This window comes from Tamandua tetradactyla, chromosome 19, assembly GCF_023851605.1.
Source record: "Tamandua tetradactyla isolate mTamTet1 chromosome 19, mTamTet1.pri, whole genome shotgun sequence".
In the NCBI taxonomy this organism is placed as follows: domain Eukaryota; kingdom Metazoa; phylum Chordata; class Mammalia; order Pilosa; family Myrmecophagidae; genus Tamandua; species Tamandua tetradactyla.
The window spans coordinates 70,597,779-70,619,531 of NC_135345.1; the positions used below are offsets into that span (position 1 = coordinate 70,597,779).

A 21,753-nucleotide genomic window follows, 5' to 3' on the forward strand; every position below is an offset into this window, starting at 1 on the left:
GGAGGGGTAAGTGGTTAGGATATAATCCAGTCCAGGCATGGATAGGTAACCAAAGTGATCTCAGAGACACCTGCTCTAAGCCACAGATTAGCAGGTGCAGCAGAGGAAGCTGTCAGCTACATAATGGAGCCATTTGAGGTGGGAGCCAGGTGGCAGGGCAGGGGGCATTTTCCTACAGAAGGAAAATGGAGAAGAGCAAGTAATGAAGCTGCTGGAGGTCAAACAAAGAAGACTGGATTCTTCAGAGCCTGGAAATAAACTCAAAGCCATGTATGGTTTGTGATGGAAGGCTGGAGACTCAATTGAAACATAACCAGATGATTTGGTGTTGCAATCACTGTTCAGAATCACAGTTAGGTAGGTGGGTGGAAGCTGACACAAAACTTTAGTCTAGGCTTGTGAGTATTATAGGGATGGAATAAGTAGGGCCAACGATTTGGTCTGTGATATGTTCCTCTATTCCCCTCAAGAGGAGACCTCAAACCTACTATTACTGGAGCTTACAAGGCTGTTATGTCTATGAACTAAATGACAATTGATTAACAATACCTCAAAATTATTGGGCTGCAACTAAAGCTAATTTGCAGGGACATTTATAACAATAAATATTTTGTGATATTTATATTACAAAAAAAAGAAACGTTTAAAATCAGTATGCTAAATTTCCCTCATAAAGAGAAGAGCATTTTAAAAAGGAAGAAAATAATACAGATAAGAACAGAATCCAATGGCATAGAAAATGGACAGAGAGTATTCAAAAGAGCAAAGACCTAGGTTGATTAATAAAGTTGATAAACATCTAGCAAAACTACTTATTGATAAAAGAGAGAAACCAGAAGTTACCAATAACATTACAGATATTGAAAGGATATTTTAAATAATTTATACCAATATATTTGACATTTTAGTTGATATACAGTAATCTTAAAAAAATCTGTGCATTAAATAGTAATCAATACTATATAAAATATAAAAAACCTACTAAACTACCTAAAAATAAATTTTGTAGTCACAATACACACACTAAGCACGCAGAAATCAACTTACACACTAGCAATAAACAACAAAAAAATTAAAATAAAACCCTTTACAATAGCATCAAAAATATAAGTAACTTAGAAATAAATTTAATAAAAGACATGCCAGATTCCTATTTTGAAAACTACAAAGCACTGCAGAGATAAATGTCTAAATAAATGGAATAATATACAGTATTCATGGACTAGAACACTAAATGTTGTTAAGATGTCAATACTGTTCAAATTGATCCATAAATTCAATAAAATTTCAATCAACCTCAGTAGAACTTTTATAGAAACTAAATGTTTCTAAAATGTATGTGGAAAAAAAAGACCTATATCAGCAATAAATAATCTTGGAGAAAAATAAAATAGGTGGACATACACTATCTGATTTTAATAGTTAGTATAAAGCTATAATAATCAATCTGTTGTGATATTGGCACAAGGATTGGCAAATAGAAAAATGGAATAGAAAATAGCCCAGAAGCAGATCCATATATAAATGGTAAATAAATTTTCAATGAAATTTTTCTTACCATTTATATATGCAGATAATTCTTATACCAGGGTGCAAGGAAAAGATGCTGGGAAATTGGATATCAATATAGAAATAAAAAACTTCTCCCCTAAAATATACACAAAAACATTTAAATATGGACCTTGGACCCAAGTGTTAAAGGTAAAACTAATAAAAAGTTTCTAGTATACAATTTATGGCAATATCTTTATGATCTTGAGATAGCAAAGCGTTTCTTAGGACATGAAAGCTACTAACCAACATAGAAAATATTGATAAAGTAGATTTCTACCAATTTTAAATTCTTCTGGTCACCACCATCTACCAAATAAAAAGGAAGCCACAAACTGGGAGATACATTTGCATTTTATAAATCTCATTCTTCTTGGTATTTACTCTAGGAAAACAAGCCTCCAGAAAACTTTGTATAAGAAATGCTTATGGAACCTTTTTTTCATAATTGTTATAGATTGGTAGCAACCTAAATATTCATCAACAGTTAAATGGAAAATCAAAATATGGAAATGTCATACATTATACCATTGAATTAAAAATGAATGAATCAATGATTTTTGCAACATGACAAAATCTCTAAAAACATTACATTGAGCCAAAGAAATTAGTCACAATATAGTACGTGGTTTAGGTTGATATGTATTTGAAGCTCTAAAATAAGCAAATATAAATTCTAGTAGCAAGAATAGGTAAGTGGTCATCTTTGGATGTGGAGAGTTTGACTGGAGAGGGATATTCTGGAGTAATGAAATCATCTTGATTGATGTATTGGTTACATAGGTACATACATTTGACAAAATTCATCAAACTGTATACTTTATGTACTTTTTATTGTATGTAAATTATCCCTTAAAAAGACGGTGGGTTAACACTACACTTCAACAAAATGGTTAAATTTTTTTAAAAAACAAAAACAGCAATATCAGATGAGGATGGGGAAAAACTGAAATATTCATAAATGTCTGGTGGGATTGTTATTGGTATGAGCTCTTGGGAAACTGTTCACTAGTTTCTCTTAAGCTAAACATATGCATAAACTATGATCTATCAATTTCCTTCTTATATATAAATTATACCAAAGTATGTGGCATGCATGTGTTCACCAAAAGGGAATGGACAAGATTGCTTATAGAAGTACTTTTAGATAGGCCAAAACCAAAGCAGTGGAACAGTGGAATGTAGGAACAGTATGTTGTATTGGTTCAATGGAAACTACATAGCTGTGAGAATGAACACACAATACCCACGTGCAACAACTTGGTTGAATTTCAAAATCATGATGCTCAGCAAAAAGAGCAAGAAACACAAGAACACATAATATGTGATTCCATTTATATAAAATACAAAATTAATCTATGATATGAGAAGTCAAGAAAGTAATTATCCTTAGATGAGGATTGTAGGAACTGGTATTAGGAAGTAGAAAGAGTTATGGGTTGAAATAACATTCTACTTCTTGATTTGGGTGCTGGTTATATGGATGGGTTCAATTTGTGAGACTTCATGGAATTGCAAAATATATTATTTGCATTTTGCTTCAAAAGAAAAGTTGCATAACATTTAAAAGAACCCCACAGCAGTGCCCAGAATGGAACCACAGATCAAATGTGATTCATCTAGCCCAGTTCTAGGCAGAAGGGAAAATATTAAAAACCTTTTTTCTTTTTAATGTGCTGGAAAAAGATTGTCAGTTCTAAGAAATCTATCTAACATTTAGCAGTAGGGGAAAGGGGACCAAACAGGTAATGACAAGTAAAAGCAAGCTGCAGCAGCACTGTGGTATATAGATTAGTACTAGGTTTTCTCCCCTCTGCAGAGGAAGAATGGAGACAGCCTTGGAACCCAAAACACACAGGCAACATTTTTCCAGGTAGTTTTAATATTTCCTCTACAGCATTCAAGGCCTCAGCTTCCTACAATGCCGCAAATGCTAGTTCCAAGTCCTACCTGAGTGAGAGCTATCTACATGCTTCACAGCAGATCTGTCAGTGGTTGGGGGGAGAGATCAGACTTGTGTAATTAGCACGTACTGTACAGAACACTTGGCTAGGGCAAGATTCATTAAGCAATTCACTCCTGGATGTGAACAGTAATGATTTTCATATCTTGTGATAGCCTTGTTCTATCAACAGTTGTCATTGATGATTAATGTTATTCATTTCGCATGTAAGTTTTAAGATTTCTTCACTGATATAGGAAATTTTTTTAACCAATAAAGTCAAATATTTTCTCGCTACTTCTATCTCTTTCAAGATATTTGGCATTTGGGGGATTTTCTTTACCACAGTTCAACATGTTATTTTTTCTAGTCTGTTTTCCCACACTGACCTGAAGGTCAACCACCACTTCAATGGAAACTCCTTGGAAATTCAACATGAGTTATTAAATCTCAAAGATAATAATATAAGATACAAGGTTCCTACTCAATTTCAGGATCAGTTTTCGGTTACTAGGTGCTGCTAATACTTTAAGTGTGAAAGCACAAACAAAAGACTAATTGTATTTTATCAGTTCTTCTTTATAGTATACCTCAATTTGAAATAAATACTCAAGGTAATTATTAGTTGCTCAGGTATGTCTTGTAACATAAGACGCATAAAGGATTTGAGTAAATAAGATATTTAATTTCTTAAAGGGTGAGGTCTCTGAAAGCAGATTATTGTAAAAACGAGACGTTGAGAACTTTCTGTCTCACAAAGGCTTTTTCACACATTATGCAATTTGGTATGGCTTCCTTTAAGAAGGAAGATGTAATACATTGCAGAGATCATTTCATTTCTGAAGATATTTACTGACTACTATTTACAGAAACCCATGGTAGTAGAATTAGTTCTTTGTCATTGCCGAGTCCCTGTATAATTGGTGTAAATAATATTCAACAAAGTAGAATTCTTTATAATTCATATAACATATCCACACATATGTTGTCATATGATAATCCTAAAAATTATAATGAATTTATTAACCTCATTTTAAGAAATTCAATTATAATTAATTTCATTATTCAAAGAATTTAAGCTACTTGCCTGAGATCAGACAACCAGCAGGTGAAAGATGAACCCAGAACCTCATATGCGTTCCAAGACCCATCACCATCCTACATTTTGTAATTCCCTTATTTAAGTAATGTAGACAATTACCTATTCAGTATATGAAATAGTCAGTATGTGATACATCCATGGGCACTGATTATTATCACAGAACACGTTTTAAATACCTTGGGAAATAATCATATCAATAACATTTAATTTTAAAGGAGAGCATGCTTTTGAGGCATGTAAAAATTGAGATTCATAGCTTTCACATTTTAAAGAATAAAAAAACAAGAGTTTTACATTCAAAATAACAATTAGCATACCTTCAACTTCGCAAACTGTAAATATTTTACAGGTTTTATTTATGTGTGAAATGATCAATCACCTTCTTTCCAGATCTAGTCTATGAAAAAGTATAAGAATGTAAGTGTTGAAAATTGCATGAAGAATATTCCAACAACAAAGAAAGAAAAATATCATGCAAATTCTACTTATTAAAGTGAAGACTAATATTGAGCTAAACTAAGGATATTTCCCCACTACTGGCTTATCACTAGTCTTTGCACTTGTTTATTTTTCCCCTCAGGCTGAAATACTTTTCTTCCAGGGATTACATTAGCGCTCTGCCTCTCTTCCCTCAGGTCTTCGTTCAAACATCTTGATTGAGAGTTTCTTTGGCCTTCCTATTTAAAAGTTCAAGCCCTCCCCTAGAACTATCTATGTCTTTTATTTTACTACCTGGCATAATTCACTGTCTAACATCTTAGTTATATTATGTTTTACATATTTGTTTTAAATAATTAATATCAACATAATATTACATTATATTTTTATATTTTATAATATAAAATTTTATTTTAAATAGTTAAATAATATGTTTTACATATTTATTGTATTCATTTTCTGTCTTCCCTTACTAGAATGTAATTTCCATGAGGATAAATTAGAAATTTGATCTGTTTTGCTCACTGATGTATTTCCAGTACCTAGAAAATGGTAGACAATTGGTTGTTGTTCATTAAATAACTTTCAAATAAAGAAAGCAAGAACAGGGAAGGAAGTAAAGTGGAAAAGAAGGAAAGATGGAAGGAAGGAAGGGAAGAAGGATGGAAGGAAGGAGGAAAGAAAGGAGGGAGGTAGGGAGGGAGGGAAGGAAGGGATACAGAAAGGGACAAAGGGAGAATAAAAAGGAAATATTGTGCATGTTATCTCTGTAAGCAAGTACCATTGGGAGCACAAACTGTAAATTCTTGCTAATTTATGTTAATTATTGTGAATTAATGCCCCCCAGGTACAAAGACAGATAAGGAGGAAAAAACATTTCATAGTGAAGAAAATAAAAAAATGAAGGAAAGACTATTCACAAAGGTCATAAGGTGAAGTATAGAGACAACCAAGGGAAATTGGTCTTGACAGTTTGCATTACTTTAATACTTTTTTTTTTTTCACGGACAGGCACTGGGAATCGAACCTGAGTTTCCAGCATGTCAGGTGAGAATTCTGCCTGCTGAACCACCATGGCCCACCCAGTTTGCATTATTTTGTTTGATCCTCATAATGTGAAGCAAGGAATCTACAGCTTGCCAAAGGATACAGAGTAAGCAAGTTGAGATGCAGTGGTAGCCCAAAAGGACTCAGAGAAATTTAAGGATGGAGAGATAATAAGAGGCATGTTAAGATATAAATTCAGATTTTCTTATCCCCCAGCCTATGCTTTTTAAGGTTTTCTGCAAACAAACAACAAAAAAACAATGAAGAACAAAGAGGAAAAGTAAATCATATATCATGTAATGTTTACCAGGGACTCTGTGTGTGTGTGTGTGTGTGTGTGTGTGTGTGTGTGTGTGTGTATGCATGCACATGATTCATGGGGTTTTATTTCAGTGATGTCACAAGTTATTCTTTTAAATGTAAATTCATTTATTTTTGAGGATTGATCTACCCATTGAAATGATACTACCCAATTGGGCACAAAATAATTTGAGTTAAAAGATGTTAGCAGATATATTAATACCACCATGTCATTTTTAGGGAATGATCAAAAGAAAACATCAAGGGATTGTACAGAGATATAGCAAGAACATTTACTTCAGCTTCATGTATGCAGCAGTATGGAAGCATTTAGCTGTTAACAATAAGAATAATTAAATTTTCTGGAGTCATCAATAGAAGGAAACTGTGGAGACTTACCTAAAACTTGGCTGTAGTATGAATTCCATTCTCCCCAGTAAGATTGAAATATATAGTCTTGCAGAGAATAAGATAAGGTATTTTTAACCCTATCAGAAAAGGTCATTTGATCAGTGAGCTCTGACAAGGCTGCAGGTACATAGGAGACAGGTGCTGGGATTTTCCCACAGTGTCTCTCCACTGTCGAGGCTGGAGAGAACCTCAAGGTATATATAAATGGTATTCCTAATTTCAGAGCCACCAAGTCTCCACAAATTGTTACTGGGTCTGCTACCAATATATCAAAACGACCTTTCTGAAGTCTTTCCATTAGCTGGGGGTTGTTTAATACTCCATCACAGATTTGCATATTAATTCGAAAGAATGTATCTAGAAGTTTTCCTAGTTCTTTGTAGAAAGTCCAGAGTGTGAGAGGAGTTGGTCTATGGTCTATCCAAAGCATTATCATATGTTCAATCAAGGAATCTATAGTATCCTTCTTGTAGGAAACAGGTATCGATTCGAAATTCACAGGAGAATCAAGATTGGATTTGATAAATAGAGTTGTTGATGACGCCAATACGGTCACATTGTGATTTCTTTGAATTAACTCTTCGAGAATGATCCTAATATTTAACCAGTGACTACCATCTGTAGGCCAAATTAGCACATTTCCACTTAGAACAATTTCAATCAGAGTCAAATTATAAACCAGCAGCTGGAAAAACTTCTTAGGTTTGATGATATTCAATATGGAAACCATCTTGTTGATCTTTAAAGATGAAAAGGAAAATTCAAAATACACTTAAGTAGGTAATTAGTTTTTCAAATAAGATAATATTTAATGCAATGGTTACACTCATTCATGGGCCAACTGATCTCTAAAAAGAAAACAAAACAATCAAATTCTTATATGCATTAGTAGTATTAATCTAACAACAAAAATGAAATCTTGTCTTCTTTTAAAGACAAAGAAGCAATGTATATGTATAAGCTTGGTATCTGTGTAGTTTATGATAATAACTATCATTTATAAAATGTATCTTTAATATATCTTTCCCAACATCATGTTAAAAGAAAAATAACTTTCCGCTGTTAAAGTGGCTTTGTCAAAACTTTCAGTACCTTCAGTTTAGATGCCTTTATTTACATCATTTTTACATGCATTGTCTCATTCGTTACTTTTAACAACATAGTGTAGACGAACTTATTTTCTCCTTTTCATAGATAATGAATCTAATGTTGGTTTGCGTACCTAAACACATATAATGAATGGTACAGTTGCGATCTAAACATATTATTTGACTCAATGCCAGATTTCTATGGTCGGCTGCCTCACCTCTGTTAAATTTTAGAAACTTTGGCAAGGCATGAGTGACAGCATTATTGTCACTACCTCACGGCTCATGTTTAGAGAGAACATATTTTAAAAACAATTTTCATTGAAAGGAGGTCTGTTCAAACATTTCAAGATGTTTAATTAATTGGGTTATAGAGTAAACTATTTCACATTTGATAAAGGGTGTTTTTCTTCTCTGTTAAGGCAAAATGATCATTGTCTCCTACCCCTTGTAACAAGGAATTATTTCGCTCTCTTCCACATGCCATTTCAGACATAAATTAAGGAGCTGTACCTAGTACCCAAGGACACATGTTGTTTGTTTTTTATTCAGAACTGGGTAGTGGGTTAAGTTAGATGGACTCTGGAGTTCAATTGCATTAGATTCACAAATTATCCTTTTCCAACTTTTGTGACCCTGGGGAGTTACCTAGACCCTCTCAGACTCAAATTTCCTCACCTGTAAGAGATAATGAAGTTAATCTGTTATACTACTTTGCAGATTAGCAATAATATCTGCAAAGCTGCCCAACAAACTGCTTGGTTCAGAGCAGGGCTTTAGTAAAGTTTAACAAATTAGCCTAACAAATGATAAGTAAATCAGTGTGTTCTCTACATAATAGCTGGCTTGACATCAATTTACTATCACCTGGGACTCTTAGTGAATTCTAAACTAAACAAGAGCGACTACGTAACAGTGTTATTTTTAAAAGTTAGAATCATCAGAGGTTGCCATTAAAAAGAGCCCCGAAAATGGAACCACCTTGAGCTTCTGCTTTATCTGGCAAACTATGTAGAAGAGAAAGAAGTCAATTAAACTAAGTTGAGATACCAATGATCCTCTGCATTGGTGATAGTAGCCTCTTCCCCTGTGAAGAAGGAAACTATATCAAACAAGTAGAGGCCAGCTACAGAGTCTGCTGATAGTCACCAGTTGGCCCAGATGTTGCACAAACATCCTGTTTCTGCAGTTCGCAGATTAATTGACTATTGCCTGTCCAAGGACACTCCCACCCTGGTTAATCCATACACTCCCTCATTCCCCTCTTCCCTCAGAGAGCCGTGTAAACCACTTCCACAGCCCAGCTTTTGAGCAGAACCCCTACATGGTGTTGCTCCACATGCGTACTCCTTTGCCCCATAAAACCTATATTATTTTGGCAGCAAAGTCTTCTGATGTTTTTTGTTTTAAGAAATTGAAACTTCAATTCCTAGGTCTTCAGCTGCCTAAACGTTAACATTTCAGATGATAAAGAGATTAAAATATTAGAAAACAGGAAATGAGATTGGAAATTAAAGGGTAGATTTTGGAGACATCAACCCCTTTTGTTAACTCTCTTGATTTACATCGAGTTTTGAGTTTCAGGCCCTTGAGTAAAGAAAGGCCCAGGAATATGGATAGAGGAAAAGAGGAGAAAGAGAGCTGAGACTTTTAGAATTATTGTGCTTGTGTCCTCTCAAGAGTTATACCAGTTTGGATATAGTGGCAGCACTTTTAAAATTAATTAGATGTCAAAACAAAACAGCCAGAGAAAACAGTGAACAGTCTAATCCTGATGGTCAGTGAAATAGGCCTAGATAAGGGATTTTGATATAATATCTTCTTGAAGAAATCTGTTGCTGCCATAATCTTCCAATTAAAAAAATACAAATACATACCAGGCATAACCAAACATCCATCTATAAGGTATTTAGATTTGTCCAATTATTGAGCTCTATGTTAAGCAGACCATAATAATTAGAGATTACTTACTAGTAAAAGCTATGATAGCACTTAAGATTTATAAAAATAAATCTTAGAATCCCAAATACAAATAAGCACCTCTCATTTAAACTGAAAAAAAAAAATGAAGACGTCTCTTAAGTAGTACTTGCAGGACAATAAAACAATGACTTAATTTAGTGGAAAACAATAGGAGATAATATAACAGATTAATGATTGATATATATATATTTGTTTTTAAATTATACTTGGATGTTAAAAACTAATCTCAGTGGTGACAACATAGGTATTTGTTATATTTATTTTCTGTTTTCTTGTATGTCTGAAATGCCCCATAATTGCAAATTCAAAAATTATTAAAAAATAAAATATATTTGGGGACATATGTAGGTATAATCTAAGATTTAAATTCCTACAATTGGAAAAAATAACGATTCCTGCCAAATATGCTTAATTTTATAACATAACATTTCATTAACTTAATATTATGTTTATTTACTTCATGAGTTTACTAATAGCATTCTGGATAACAGCATAATGAGACTGTCATTCTGGAGGGATCCTGAATCCCTCATGTCCAAACATATAGGTTTATGAGTAAAAAAGCAGGTCAAGAGAGGTTTAAATGACTTCCCCCAAATTACATGGCTGGTAAGTGGCAGATGGGATGAATAAATGAATACCTTGTCCCCAGTCCAGTGTTCTTTCTTCTATATTTCCTTTCTCAACCCAATAGTCGAGAAACATTTTATGAATAAAAAAATTAGAAAAAAAACTCATTTCACAATCATAAACTTTTCATAATATATACATTTTAAACATAACAAAAGAGCAAGGAAATATATATTTTTTAAAGCATGGCAATGAAGCATTAATACATAAGCTGCCTGAGTTAAAAGTCATTCAGCTTAATTTGGACATATATAATTTTCACCAATCAGAATATTGTCCTTGTAATTTGAATCAAGTACTCATTTTCATTATAATCTTTGCTTCTTTGAAAGGGAAGACTCAATACAACAGAGGCTAAGTTCTCAGAGAATCTTTAATAGGTTTTTGTGTATAATACTTATAACACTTCATGAGAAATGTTGCTCATCTACACAAAATCAAATTAGAATTAAATCTTCATAAAATGTGTATAGTGCTATTAGTTTGAATTGTGAATCTTTAAAACATTTTTTTACAGATGTCTTCCTTTACATTCCCCCATCACCCCCAAGACATTCCCTGGCCTTATACTTTCCATTTTCTGTGTTCTCTCTCAGCATTGCACTGGCTGCCTAGAATTTATGACAATTCTGTTTTCATTGCTTCACAGGTTTGGAGGTGACCCCAGAGGCCATAAAAGGGGAAACTAGCCTTCATACTGAATGAACGGCTGCTTAGTCAACTTAAAAATTCCAGTCTCACATAGATGTTTCAGCTTGAGTTTCTTGATTCATATTTAACTAATTCTTTCCGAAGCTTAAATTTGGATGCACTGTATTTTTTCCCTTTGTTTTGCTGTATAAATCTGAGTCTCTTCTAGAGCTTTCTTTTTCTATAGAGTCTGGCATCCAATGATCTGCCACTTTCTCAATTGTAATTTCAGGCAAGCTACTGCACCTTCTCCTACGTGAAATGGGGAGAATGACAGGATTTATTTCCTAGAGTAGTTGTGAAGATTGAATGAAATAGTATATATAAATTATTCAGAATAGGATCTCTGCTCAACAAATCTGTGATCATAGTGAAATATGATACCATAGGGAGAAAATCTTATTTTAAAACATTTAAATTAAGATCTCACCACCATCATCCCCTACTTTTCACCTCCTCCAGCTTGGCACACTGGACACTCGATCAAACCAGTTAGTCATGCTCACTCTTCAGACGAATGCCAAGGGATCTGATACTCACAATATACCAAGTACCAAACTTCACAAATGATTAACTTTAAGACATATACACATATACACTTCAAAATTATGCCCTAAGAATTATAACTTCCATTCCCTTTCATTCTGATACACTTTCATGAGTAGGAGCGATTGAGATTGATATCTGTCTATGGGAATTCGACATCACCGATAGCTAGGATCAAGACTAGTAAGAAAGGAAATAAAGAAAGATCCAAATCAAAATTTATTATTTTTCAAAGGACAGGACTCTAATATGTTTTTTTTCTCTTTTAAAACGATTTCTGGAAATCAAATACAGTGGTGATACTCTCAAATGTAATTCATTTCTAGCACGGCACGTTAATTTAATTACCATGCATAATGAGTAACTTGTTCATGCAAGGAAATAAATATTCTGGGTTTCTTCTTTTTGTTTTGCATGGGCAGGCACTGGGAATTGAACCTGGATCTCCATCATGGCAGGAGAGAACTCTGCCACTGAGCCACCTTCACACTGTCCTTTGGTATTCTTTTTGAAGATCTGTTATTTTGTCTATGAAGTTTATTCTTATTGTAGACAGCATGAGATCCTAGAGATTATTTACCCTCCTTTTTGTTTTTAAGGTGGTCAAAGGGTAAGCCTCTGTAGTAATGTTTATGGAATATAAAGATCTTTATTGGTATTAAATGCCTAAAGTATCCTTCCCTTTAATGTACATAATTATAGAATATTTTCTGTTGCTATTATGAAAATAAAAATTAAATTTAGCTGCTTCTATTTCAGACAAACATTTTGAAATCTGAGTATCTTATTTTCAATAGAGGATGCTTATGGAGCTCTCTGAGGTTAAGGCTAGAAAGAAATTCTCAGGCAACCCGCTCACAACAATAGAGTCACATGGTGACTGATGCCTTAAAGAATAGCAAGTTACCTATTGAAAACATGGCCCAATTAAATTCCATTCAGCCAGTTAAAAATAAGCAAGAAATAGAAAAATATATTTCAGAGACTTTATACATTGAAAAGAAGAAAAAAAGTACCCAAGGATATTAAACCTAAAATATCCTCAATAGTTTATGGATCTCCACCGGAAATTTTAACAGGAGAGAAAAAATTTTCTAGGACTATGGAATATGGCACGGAAGCTTTGGCATAAGAAGAATCTTAGTTTGGAAACTATTTTCTCACACTTGCAATTGTATGGGATTTTGTTCCTACATATAAGCTCAATCTTTTTATGCCTTAATATCCTCACCTGAAAAATGGTGATAGTTTTTTTTTTTTACAAATTCATTTCAAGGATTTAGAGATAATATATTTGAAGCACTTACCACAGTGCTTAGTGCACAGGAAAAGGTCAATGAATGCTAACTGCTATTACTAATATGATATCCAAGACTTTGAATAAAACATATATGACCTGTAATGAAATAAGTGATTTCAACAAAATATATCCAATAGCTAGCAATTAGCAGACATAAAGGATGCAAGCTGAGATACTTACTGATTCCACTGCAGAAAAGTAATCTTATAGACAGTTGTCCTATTTATTTACTCAGGTGTGACAATTTGAAACCTGAGGGGAATGGTTATATGGATCGATCAAATGACGTTTATTAGAACCTTGAAGGAAAACCATTAGAAGATAAATTCAAATTATAAATTATAAAGACGTTATTTTTACGAGTCAGTTCAATTTATCATTCTCACGTATCATTCTAAATCTAGAAGGTCTTACACACAAAATGAATTACTCCGTCATGTCAATACATTTACTTCTTACCTGGTTTTTTGAATATGATTGTTTATGTCCCAGGACATCCATTAGAAAATTGTGTTATAGTCTTAAATACTCATTCTGACTTAAATAGTCAGTCTGAGTCAGTAGAGTGCAATTTGATAAGGAACATGATATAGTCAGAATGGGAAATTAAGAACATCTTTAGAAACCCTCATTATTTTCTCATGCACAAATTCTTAAGAAAGATTAGTCTCATTTCTTAATACTGGAAGAATAGTGTGCTTTCACCAGCATTAACTTACAAATAAAAGACAATGGAATATGTGATCCTGAGCTGACAAACATGGGGGGAGGGTAAGTGGGAGATGAGGGGAAAGGTGGCCTCACCAACATAGGAGCATTGTAATCATTAAAGGGACATTATAATAATAAAAATTATTATTCTGAGGTTGAGGAGAAAGACTACTTTGTAAAAGCATAAGTGATGGGACTAAAATGTAAACATTCATTGTGCAAAAGACCTTTCCATGTACATTCTGCTATTACATTATGAGATGCTACATATTCAAATGGTATTTTTAGTTTAATAAATGAACAAGGAGTTGAAAAGAATTTTGGCAGATTTTGACAGCCTCCTTGTCTCATAAATTTACCATTTGTCCCTCCTCTTTCTTCATTTTTATTAATATTTAATTTCAGCCTTATGATGAAGATATAAGCCCATGCACTTATATCTTCCAAGGATACCTTCAAGCTCATCTATCATCTTCACGGCTATGCATCTTCTCTCTGGATGACAGAACAACTAGGTCTTTCTATGTCCCAGGAGATAAACATCTATTTTTGAGTTTGGAGCAACTAGCTTAGATACCTTGAGGAGATGATGACTTTTACTGATATCACTGTTAATTACAATTGGCTCACCTGCATTTGGTAATACAGGTATACCCTTGGAGATGTATAGAGTTTGGTTCCAAAACACCACAATAAGGCAAATATCACAATAAAGCAAATATTGCAATAAAATGGGTCACATGAACATTTTGGTTTCCGGGTGCATATATAAGTTATGTTTATACTATAATGTAGTCTAGTAATTATGCAATGGTATTATGTCTAAAAAAACAATACACATGCCTTAATTTAAAATACTTTATTGCTAAAAATTTCTCACCATCATCTGACCCTTAAGCAAGTCATAATCTTTTTGCTGTTGGAGGGTCTTGCCTTGATGTTGACTGCTGACTGACCAGGGTCTGCTGAAGTTTACAGTGGCCATGGCAATATCTTATAATAGGATAATAATGAAGTTTACCACTTAATTGACAACAATTGACTCTTTCTTTCAGAAATGGTTTCTCAGTAGCAGGTGATGCTGTTTGATAGCATTTTACCCACAGTAGAACTTCTTTCAAAGCTGGAGTCCAAACCCTCAAACCCTGCTGCTGTTTATCCACTAAATTGATGAAATATTCAAAATCATTTGCTGTCATTTCAACAATGTTCACAACATCTTCACCAGGAATGATTCCATCTCAAGAAACCACTTTCTTTGCTCATGTTCCTCATCTTTTAAAGTTTTATCACGAAATTACAGTAATTCAGTCACATTCTCAAGCTCCACTTCTAAAATAGTTCTCTTGCTATTTCTACCACATCTGCAGTTGCTTCCTCCACTGAAGCCTTGAGTTCTCAGTCATCCATAAGAGTTGGAATCAATTTCTTTCAACTCCTGTTAATGTTGATATTTTGACCTCCTCCTATGAATCGCAGATGTTCTTATTAGCATCTAAAATCCTTTCCAGAATGTTTTCAATTTTCTTTGCCCAGTCCCATCAGAGGAATCTCTATGGGACTGGGCAGTTATGGCCTTATGAAATGTGTTTCTATGGCAGTTATGCCTTATGAAATGTGTTTCTTAAATCATAAAACTTAAAAGTCAAATTGTCTCCTTGAAAGTCAAGATGACTCCTTGATCCATAGGCTGCAGAATAAATGTGGTGTTAGCAGGCATGAAAACAACTTCATCTCATTGGACTGACCAGATACATTTTCAATGAATAGTAATAATTTGGAAGGTACCTTTGTCTCTGAGCAGTGGGTCTCAACAGTGATCTTAAAATATTCAGTAAACCATGCTTAAACAGACATGCTGCCATCCAGGCTTTCCTGTTCCATTTAGACCACAAACAATAGTTTAGCATAATTCTTAAGGGACCCTAATTTTAGAATTATCAAAGTGGTAAATGAACATTGGCTACAACTTACAATCACCAGCTGCATTAGCCCCTACAAGAGAGTCAGCCTATCTTTGAAGTTTTGAAGCCTTGCTTTGACTTCTTCTCTCTAGCTATGAAAGTCATAGATGACATCTTCTTCCAATAAAAGACTATTTCATCTATATTGACATCTGTTGCTTAGTGTAGCGACCTTCATCACTTATCCTATTTAGACCTTCTGCACGACTTGCTGTATCTTCTCCATCAGTACTTGCTGCATATCTTGCATTTTAATGTTACGGAAATGACTTCTTTCCTTAAACCTCATGAACCAACCTCTGCTAGCTTCTAACTTTTCTTCTGCAGCTTCACCTCTCTCAACCTTCATTGAATTGAAATTCAGGGCTTTGCTCTGGATTAGGCTTCAGTTTAACGGAATGTTACGGCCAGTTTGCTCTTCTTTCCAGACAACTAAAGCTTTCTCCATATCAGCAATAAGATTGTTTCACCTTCTTATCATTTGTGTGTTCACTGGAGTAACACTTTTAATCTCCTTCAAGAGCTTTTCATTTGCATTCACAACTTGGCTGTTTAGTACAGTGGGCCTAGCTTTAGGCTCATCAGCTTTTGAGATGCTTTCCTCATTAAACTAAATGATTTCTGACTTTTGATTTAAAGTGAGAGACATGTGACTCCTCCTTCTGCTTGAATACTTGTAGAGGCCATTATAGGGTTATCAATCAGCTTAATTTTGATGTATTGTTGTCCCTTATGGAATAGGGGGACCAGAGGAGAGGGAGAAAGAAACTGACAGAGAGGACACTCAGAAAACACACAACGTTTATCAATTAAGTTTGCCATATTATATGGGTATGGTTCATGGCATCCTCCAATATTAGCATCAAAAATCACTGGCCGCAGATCACCATAACAGATGTAATAATAATTTAAAAGTTTGAAATACTATGAGAATTACCAAAATGTGACACAGAGACACAAAGTGAGCACATGCTGTTGGAAAAAAATGATACCAATATCAATCACCCTGATTCGAACCAATAGACTTGTTCAAATCAGGGTGGCCACAAATTTAATTTGAAAAAATGCAATATCTGTGAAATGCAATGTTTTAGTCTGCCAAAGCTGACAGAATGCCACACATGAGATGGATTGGTTTTTAATAAAATGGGATTTATTTAGCTAAAAATGTATAGTTCTTCAGAGGAAAGGCAGCTAACTTTCAACTGAGGTTCTTTCTTACATGGGAAGTCTCAGGGTAATCTCTGCTGGCCTTCTCTCCAGGTCTCTGGGTTCCAACAACTTTCCCCAGGGTGATTCCCTTCTGCATCTCCAAAGTCCTGGGCTGAGCTGTGAGTGCTGAGATGAGGTATGCTGAGCTGCTTGGGCTGTGCTATGCTGAACTCTCTCATTTAAGCACCAGCCAATTAAATCAAACATCATTCATTGCAGCAGGCACACCTCCTAGCCAACTGCAGATGTAATCAGCAACAGATGAGCTTCACTTGCCATTGACTCATGTCCACAGCAATAGCACTAGGCACCTTCACCTGGCCAAGTTGACACCTGAACCTAACTACCACATATAATAAAGTGAAGCCCAATGAAATAAGACATGCCTGTATTTATCTACCTCTAGTAACCCAAAGTCTCATCCATATACTAAAGCTATGCATAACAATTTTTATTGACATGGATCATATTTTATAATTATTTTAGAACAGAGGTTTGTATTAAAGAAACCAGTTTTTCAATAGCTATCACTACAGAGGATCCTCAAACTTTTTCTTTTCAACATTCATGTAACCCACTTATTTGAACATTGGACGTTGTCACGTTAAAATTGTTTTGAAGTCACTTAAGATTTTCATTCATTAACTGATAACCATTGTATAACTGAGAAGTTCTGCCTAGAAACCAATACTGCAGTTTCTGAAGTATATATAAAACAAAGTATGATTCTTTAAATATTGAAACCTGGCTTTATTATTGTGTTAAAATGAGTAAAAGCACAAAAATCAATTTATTGATGCTAATGATGAGGAGCCAAAGTTCAAAACTTAATATCAATCTGAGAAATACAACTTCTCAAAAATGGGAAACATTCCATTTCCATTTCTTTATCATTGTGTTTAAGTCTGTGCTTGTAAGGTCTATCATGAAAGCCATGAAGATATTGAATACAACACATTTATGATAAGACTATATCCAAATTATGGACTCTAATTGTGCTTTGTGAACAATTTACCTGGGAAGATAATCACATTTACTCACGTAAATGTATTGCTGGAAGTTAAATAATTTGATTTTAACAATCTCAGGAATGTATTATGTATAGAAAGCAGAAGATAGCAAACAGCCTATGTATACAAAGAAAGCAGAAAAACTTAGACATAACATTATCAACAGAGAGGCAAAATTATTTATACCATTCCTATGTAGACAACATTAAATCATCCATGGCACTCCCTCTGAGATCTCATCCCACATTTTCAACTGCTTACTGGACTTCCCCACTAGATATTCTGCAAAACACTTCATACATGTACAAAGTGAATGCATTATTCCCACCCCAAAACTGTTCTCTATTATATTCCCAATCATATTTGCCTATGCCATTTATCTGCTTATTTTAACCAGAAATTTTTAAGCCATCTCTCTCTCTTCCTCATCCTTCTTACCACTGTTCAACATCAGCCATCACCTTCTATTAATTCTGCCTGATAAACATCTAACACTTTTTGAATGGTTACTATATCCAGCCAATATTCTAAAATCCTTTCATGCATTACCTAATCTAGTCCTTTCATCTGTCATTTTAGAGATGATAAAAATGAAACGTATTTGCAATGTCAATAACTCCTCCATGGCCACACACTAGTACTAAAAAATTGTGTATCAACAGCCTGTTCTTCTAACTGAGTTCCTATGTAATCTCATAAATATCTTCTCAAACTAAATTATTTTTCTTTGGTCATAAGTTACTTTCCTAGTACACTCTCTAACAATGACTTTCTGGGAGTGACCCAATGCCCTATTTTTACTTCTGGCCTCTCTACCACCACATATGTCCAGGATGTTCTATATAAATGCAAATTTAATCATAGCATATTCCTTTAAATGGTTCCCAATTGCTTATTAGATAAAGTTCAGAGTGTTCTGTATGGCATACAAGATGCTTTGACAAATATTTATTGGACTAATTCATTCTGGCAACCCCTACATCTCTAGCATTGTTTCCTATGCTCCCCAATGGACATTTTGAACTTCAGAAATACTGAACCATCAGTAATACCCAGCATGCCTGTGCTATTTTAATTCTTCACAACTTTGGGTATACTGTTTCCTTCCCCACACTTGGGATTTGCAGAAAAACTTAGATTCACTGTTTAAAAATTCCCTTGTATATCACCTTGGCTTTGAAGATTTTTGGAATACCACTAACTTCCTGTCACATGATGACTATCTGATCTATATTACCTCTCAACTTGATTGACATTCCATTGTCTCACTCATTCACATTGTAAATATTCCCTTTCATGTCTGATTTCTCTGCTTAACTATTCAGTTCATAGCTTGGGAGTTCATCTTAGTTTTTACTGTCACTTCTGTATTTAAGGGAGTGTCTAGTAAATAGTAGGAGCTCCATAAATAGTGAAGAGCAAGTAATAAAATCCAGAAACATGTGAAATGAACAAAGCCTGGTTGAAATTTAGACAAATATGTGTATAAACACATCAGCATGATCAATATAGCCTTTTTATGCTAATATCCATTAATTACGTATTCACCCTTTATCTAAACACTATATCACACTTAAATCATTCAAATAAGCTTAAAATGAATAATCATCCTGGCCAATGATGTTGTGATTTCCCTTAAATTCACACCTATTAAATACATGTGATAAAGTTTTTATGTGAAAATGGATAAAGTTTTTAATAGAATTATTCTTTACTGATGAGTTGTCACAAATTACCTATTTATGTGCATATTTTTAAATTCACACACACATAAATGTCCATACAAAGAATGGGCTTGTAGAAAACAAAATCTCTTCCGCCTTTCCCACATACCACTGAAGTTTCTAGGCAATTTCTCTTTTCAATTTAATATCTAAATAAGAATCTGTCATATTTTAAAATTAAGATATGTTTCACTGCATCTGTATAAGATATAAAAGAAATTAGTTGGAATCCTCACTTCCCAGAATTAGAAAACAGCAGCTGAAGCTTTAAAGCATGTTGTCTTTTATCTTATTTTCCACTAACAAGTGATAGTAATAGATAGTACATAGATAAGTAGAATTGAAAAAGATTAGGTATAGAGAAATAAAGAAGAGGTGGCACAAAGCCTCTTTCAAATGCAAATAATGAAACAAAAATTGTTACATACCCAAAGCTTTACTATAGTAGGAATCCCATGATTTCCACAGAGTATCAAACATGTAGTCCTGTAGATGGTAGGAGATGAAATTTCTTATTCTGTCAGTGAAAGACATCTGGTCGCTAAGTTCTGATAAAACTGCAGGAACATAAGAGGGAGGGTATGGAACCTTCCCACAGTGCTTTTCCACTGTTGAGGCTGGAGAAAACCTCAAGGAGTAGACAAATGGAATTCCCAGCTTTAAAGCTATTATATCACCACAAGGAAATACTGGATCTGATACCAGAACTTCAAATTTGCTTTTCTTTATCTTTTCCATCAACTTTTGATTTTGAAGAACACCATCACAGAGTTCTCTGGACACCATGTGGAAATCCTTGATGACTTTAGCCATTTCCCGATAGAATCTCCAAATAGTTGAAGGAGATGGTCTATTTTCTAGCCATGTCAAAACAAAGTTCTTGATCACTGCTTCTATTCTTTCTTTGCCAAAGGGCACCTTATATATTTCAAATGTCAAAGATGTGTTATAGGTTGGGGTGATGAAGAGTGCACCAGAGGCAACTAAGACAGTAACATTATGCTCTTTTTTTATCAGCTCATCTATAATTATCTTAACATTTAACCAATGACTACCTTCCATTGGCCAAATCAGAACATTGCCACCAAAAGTGGCTCCTAGTATACTTGTATGAAGAAACAGCAGCAGAATCTTCTTGTTTAACATGACGTATCTTGAAGTGAAGACTTGATAAGATGTGAAACAAACAAATTCCTGTTTTTCAGGGAAAGAAGGAAGGGCAAAATTAGTTCTCAGTTTGATTCAAACCAATTGGCATCCTTAAGGGCTTTCTCTTTACCAAATGGCATTAGTCATAGTGACTCCATGTTTTATGGAAATTATAGGTTTGAAGGTAAAATGTCTTACCTCTCAACCTGCTGCTTCAACTTTAGTATTCTTGCTCTTGATCCTTCTATTGAACTGAATCCTTCAGACCTTTCTTTGCTTCTATATTTATTTGTACCTAGAGCCCTAACTGTTGAATTAGTTCTATTGAATTGATTGAAGCAATTGAATATCTCAAATCTGCACCCAGACCTTGGTCCTAAAACTTCAGCCAGAACCACAGCTAACTTAGAAATATAGTGATGCTGATGGTATAGGATTTTCAATATTTCTTATGTTTTATACATTGCTGTTATCAATATTTGAACATTAGTAGGATAATATTAGAGACAGATAACATCATTGTGAATATAATATTTATAAAAACGTAAAGAACAAATATAATATTTATTATTACTTTACTAATATGGTTAGATAAATATTTTATGTTGATGGATCACTGAGAAAAAATTACAAGTAAATGAATGAAACATATACAGGTAATATATTGAAGAGATTATGAATAATTTAATAGTGTAAATAGGAACTACTTGAAAAGAATTGCTAATTCAAACATTCTTCTACGTAAATTACTGCTTAAAGGCTGGCTAGCCTCTGTGAATAATAGCTACTTTAGATCTAGACTCTGCCTGTAATAATGGTAATATTTGTTAAGCCCTCAGTCATTGCTCACGGTGTTTTACATACATTAATCTCATTTATTTCTTATTTCTGAAAGATCTAATGAAGCAGGTACTAAAACTACCTCCACATCAAAGAAGGGAGAACTGTTTAAAGA

The 21,753-nt window shown here is 34.0% G+C and overlaps 1 protein-coding gene across 4 annotated transcripts in view; it reads right to left on the reverse strand.

The window, feature by feature from the left end:
- The window catches only part of LOC143663678 (UDP-glucuronosyltransferase 2A1), a 60,405-nt gene extending 39,610 nt beyond the window's left edge, over window positions 1-20,795 (reverse strand). For 2 of the 4 annotated variants that reach the window (XM_077137156.1, XM_077137155.1), the window contains exons 1-2: window positions 20,078-20,795; window positions 6,780-7,409 (exon numbers count right to left, since the gene is read on the reverse strand). In XM_077137156.1, the coding sequence (XP_076993271.1) occupies window positions 6,780-7,409; window positions 20,078-20,795 (1,348 nt within the window). The remainder of the gene's footprint in view (window positions 1-6,779; window positions 7,410-20,077) is intronic. The other 2 variants (XM_077137158.1, XM_077137157.1) reach the window with 1 other exon arrangement.
- Between the last annotated feature and the right edge of the window lie 958 nt (window positions 20,796-21,753).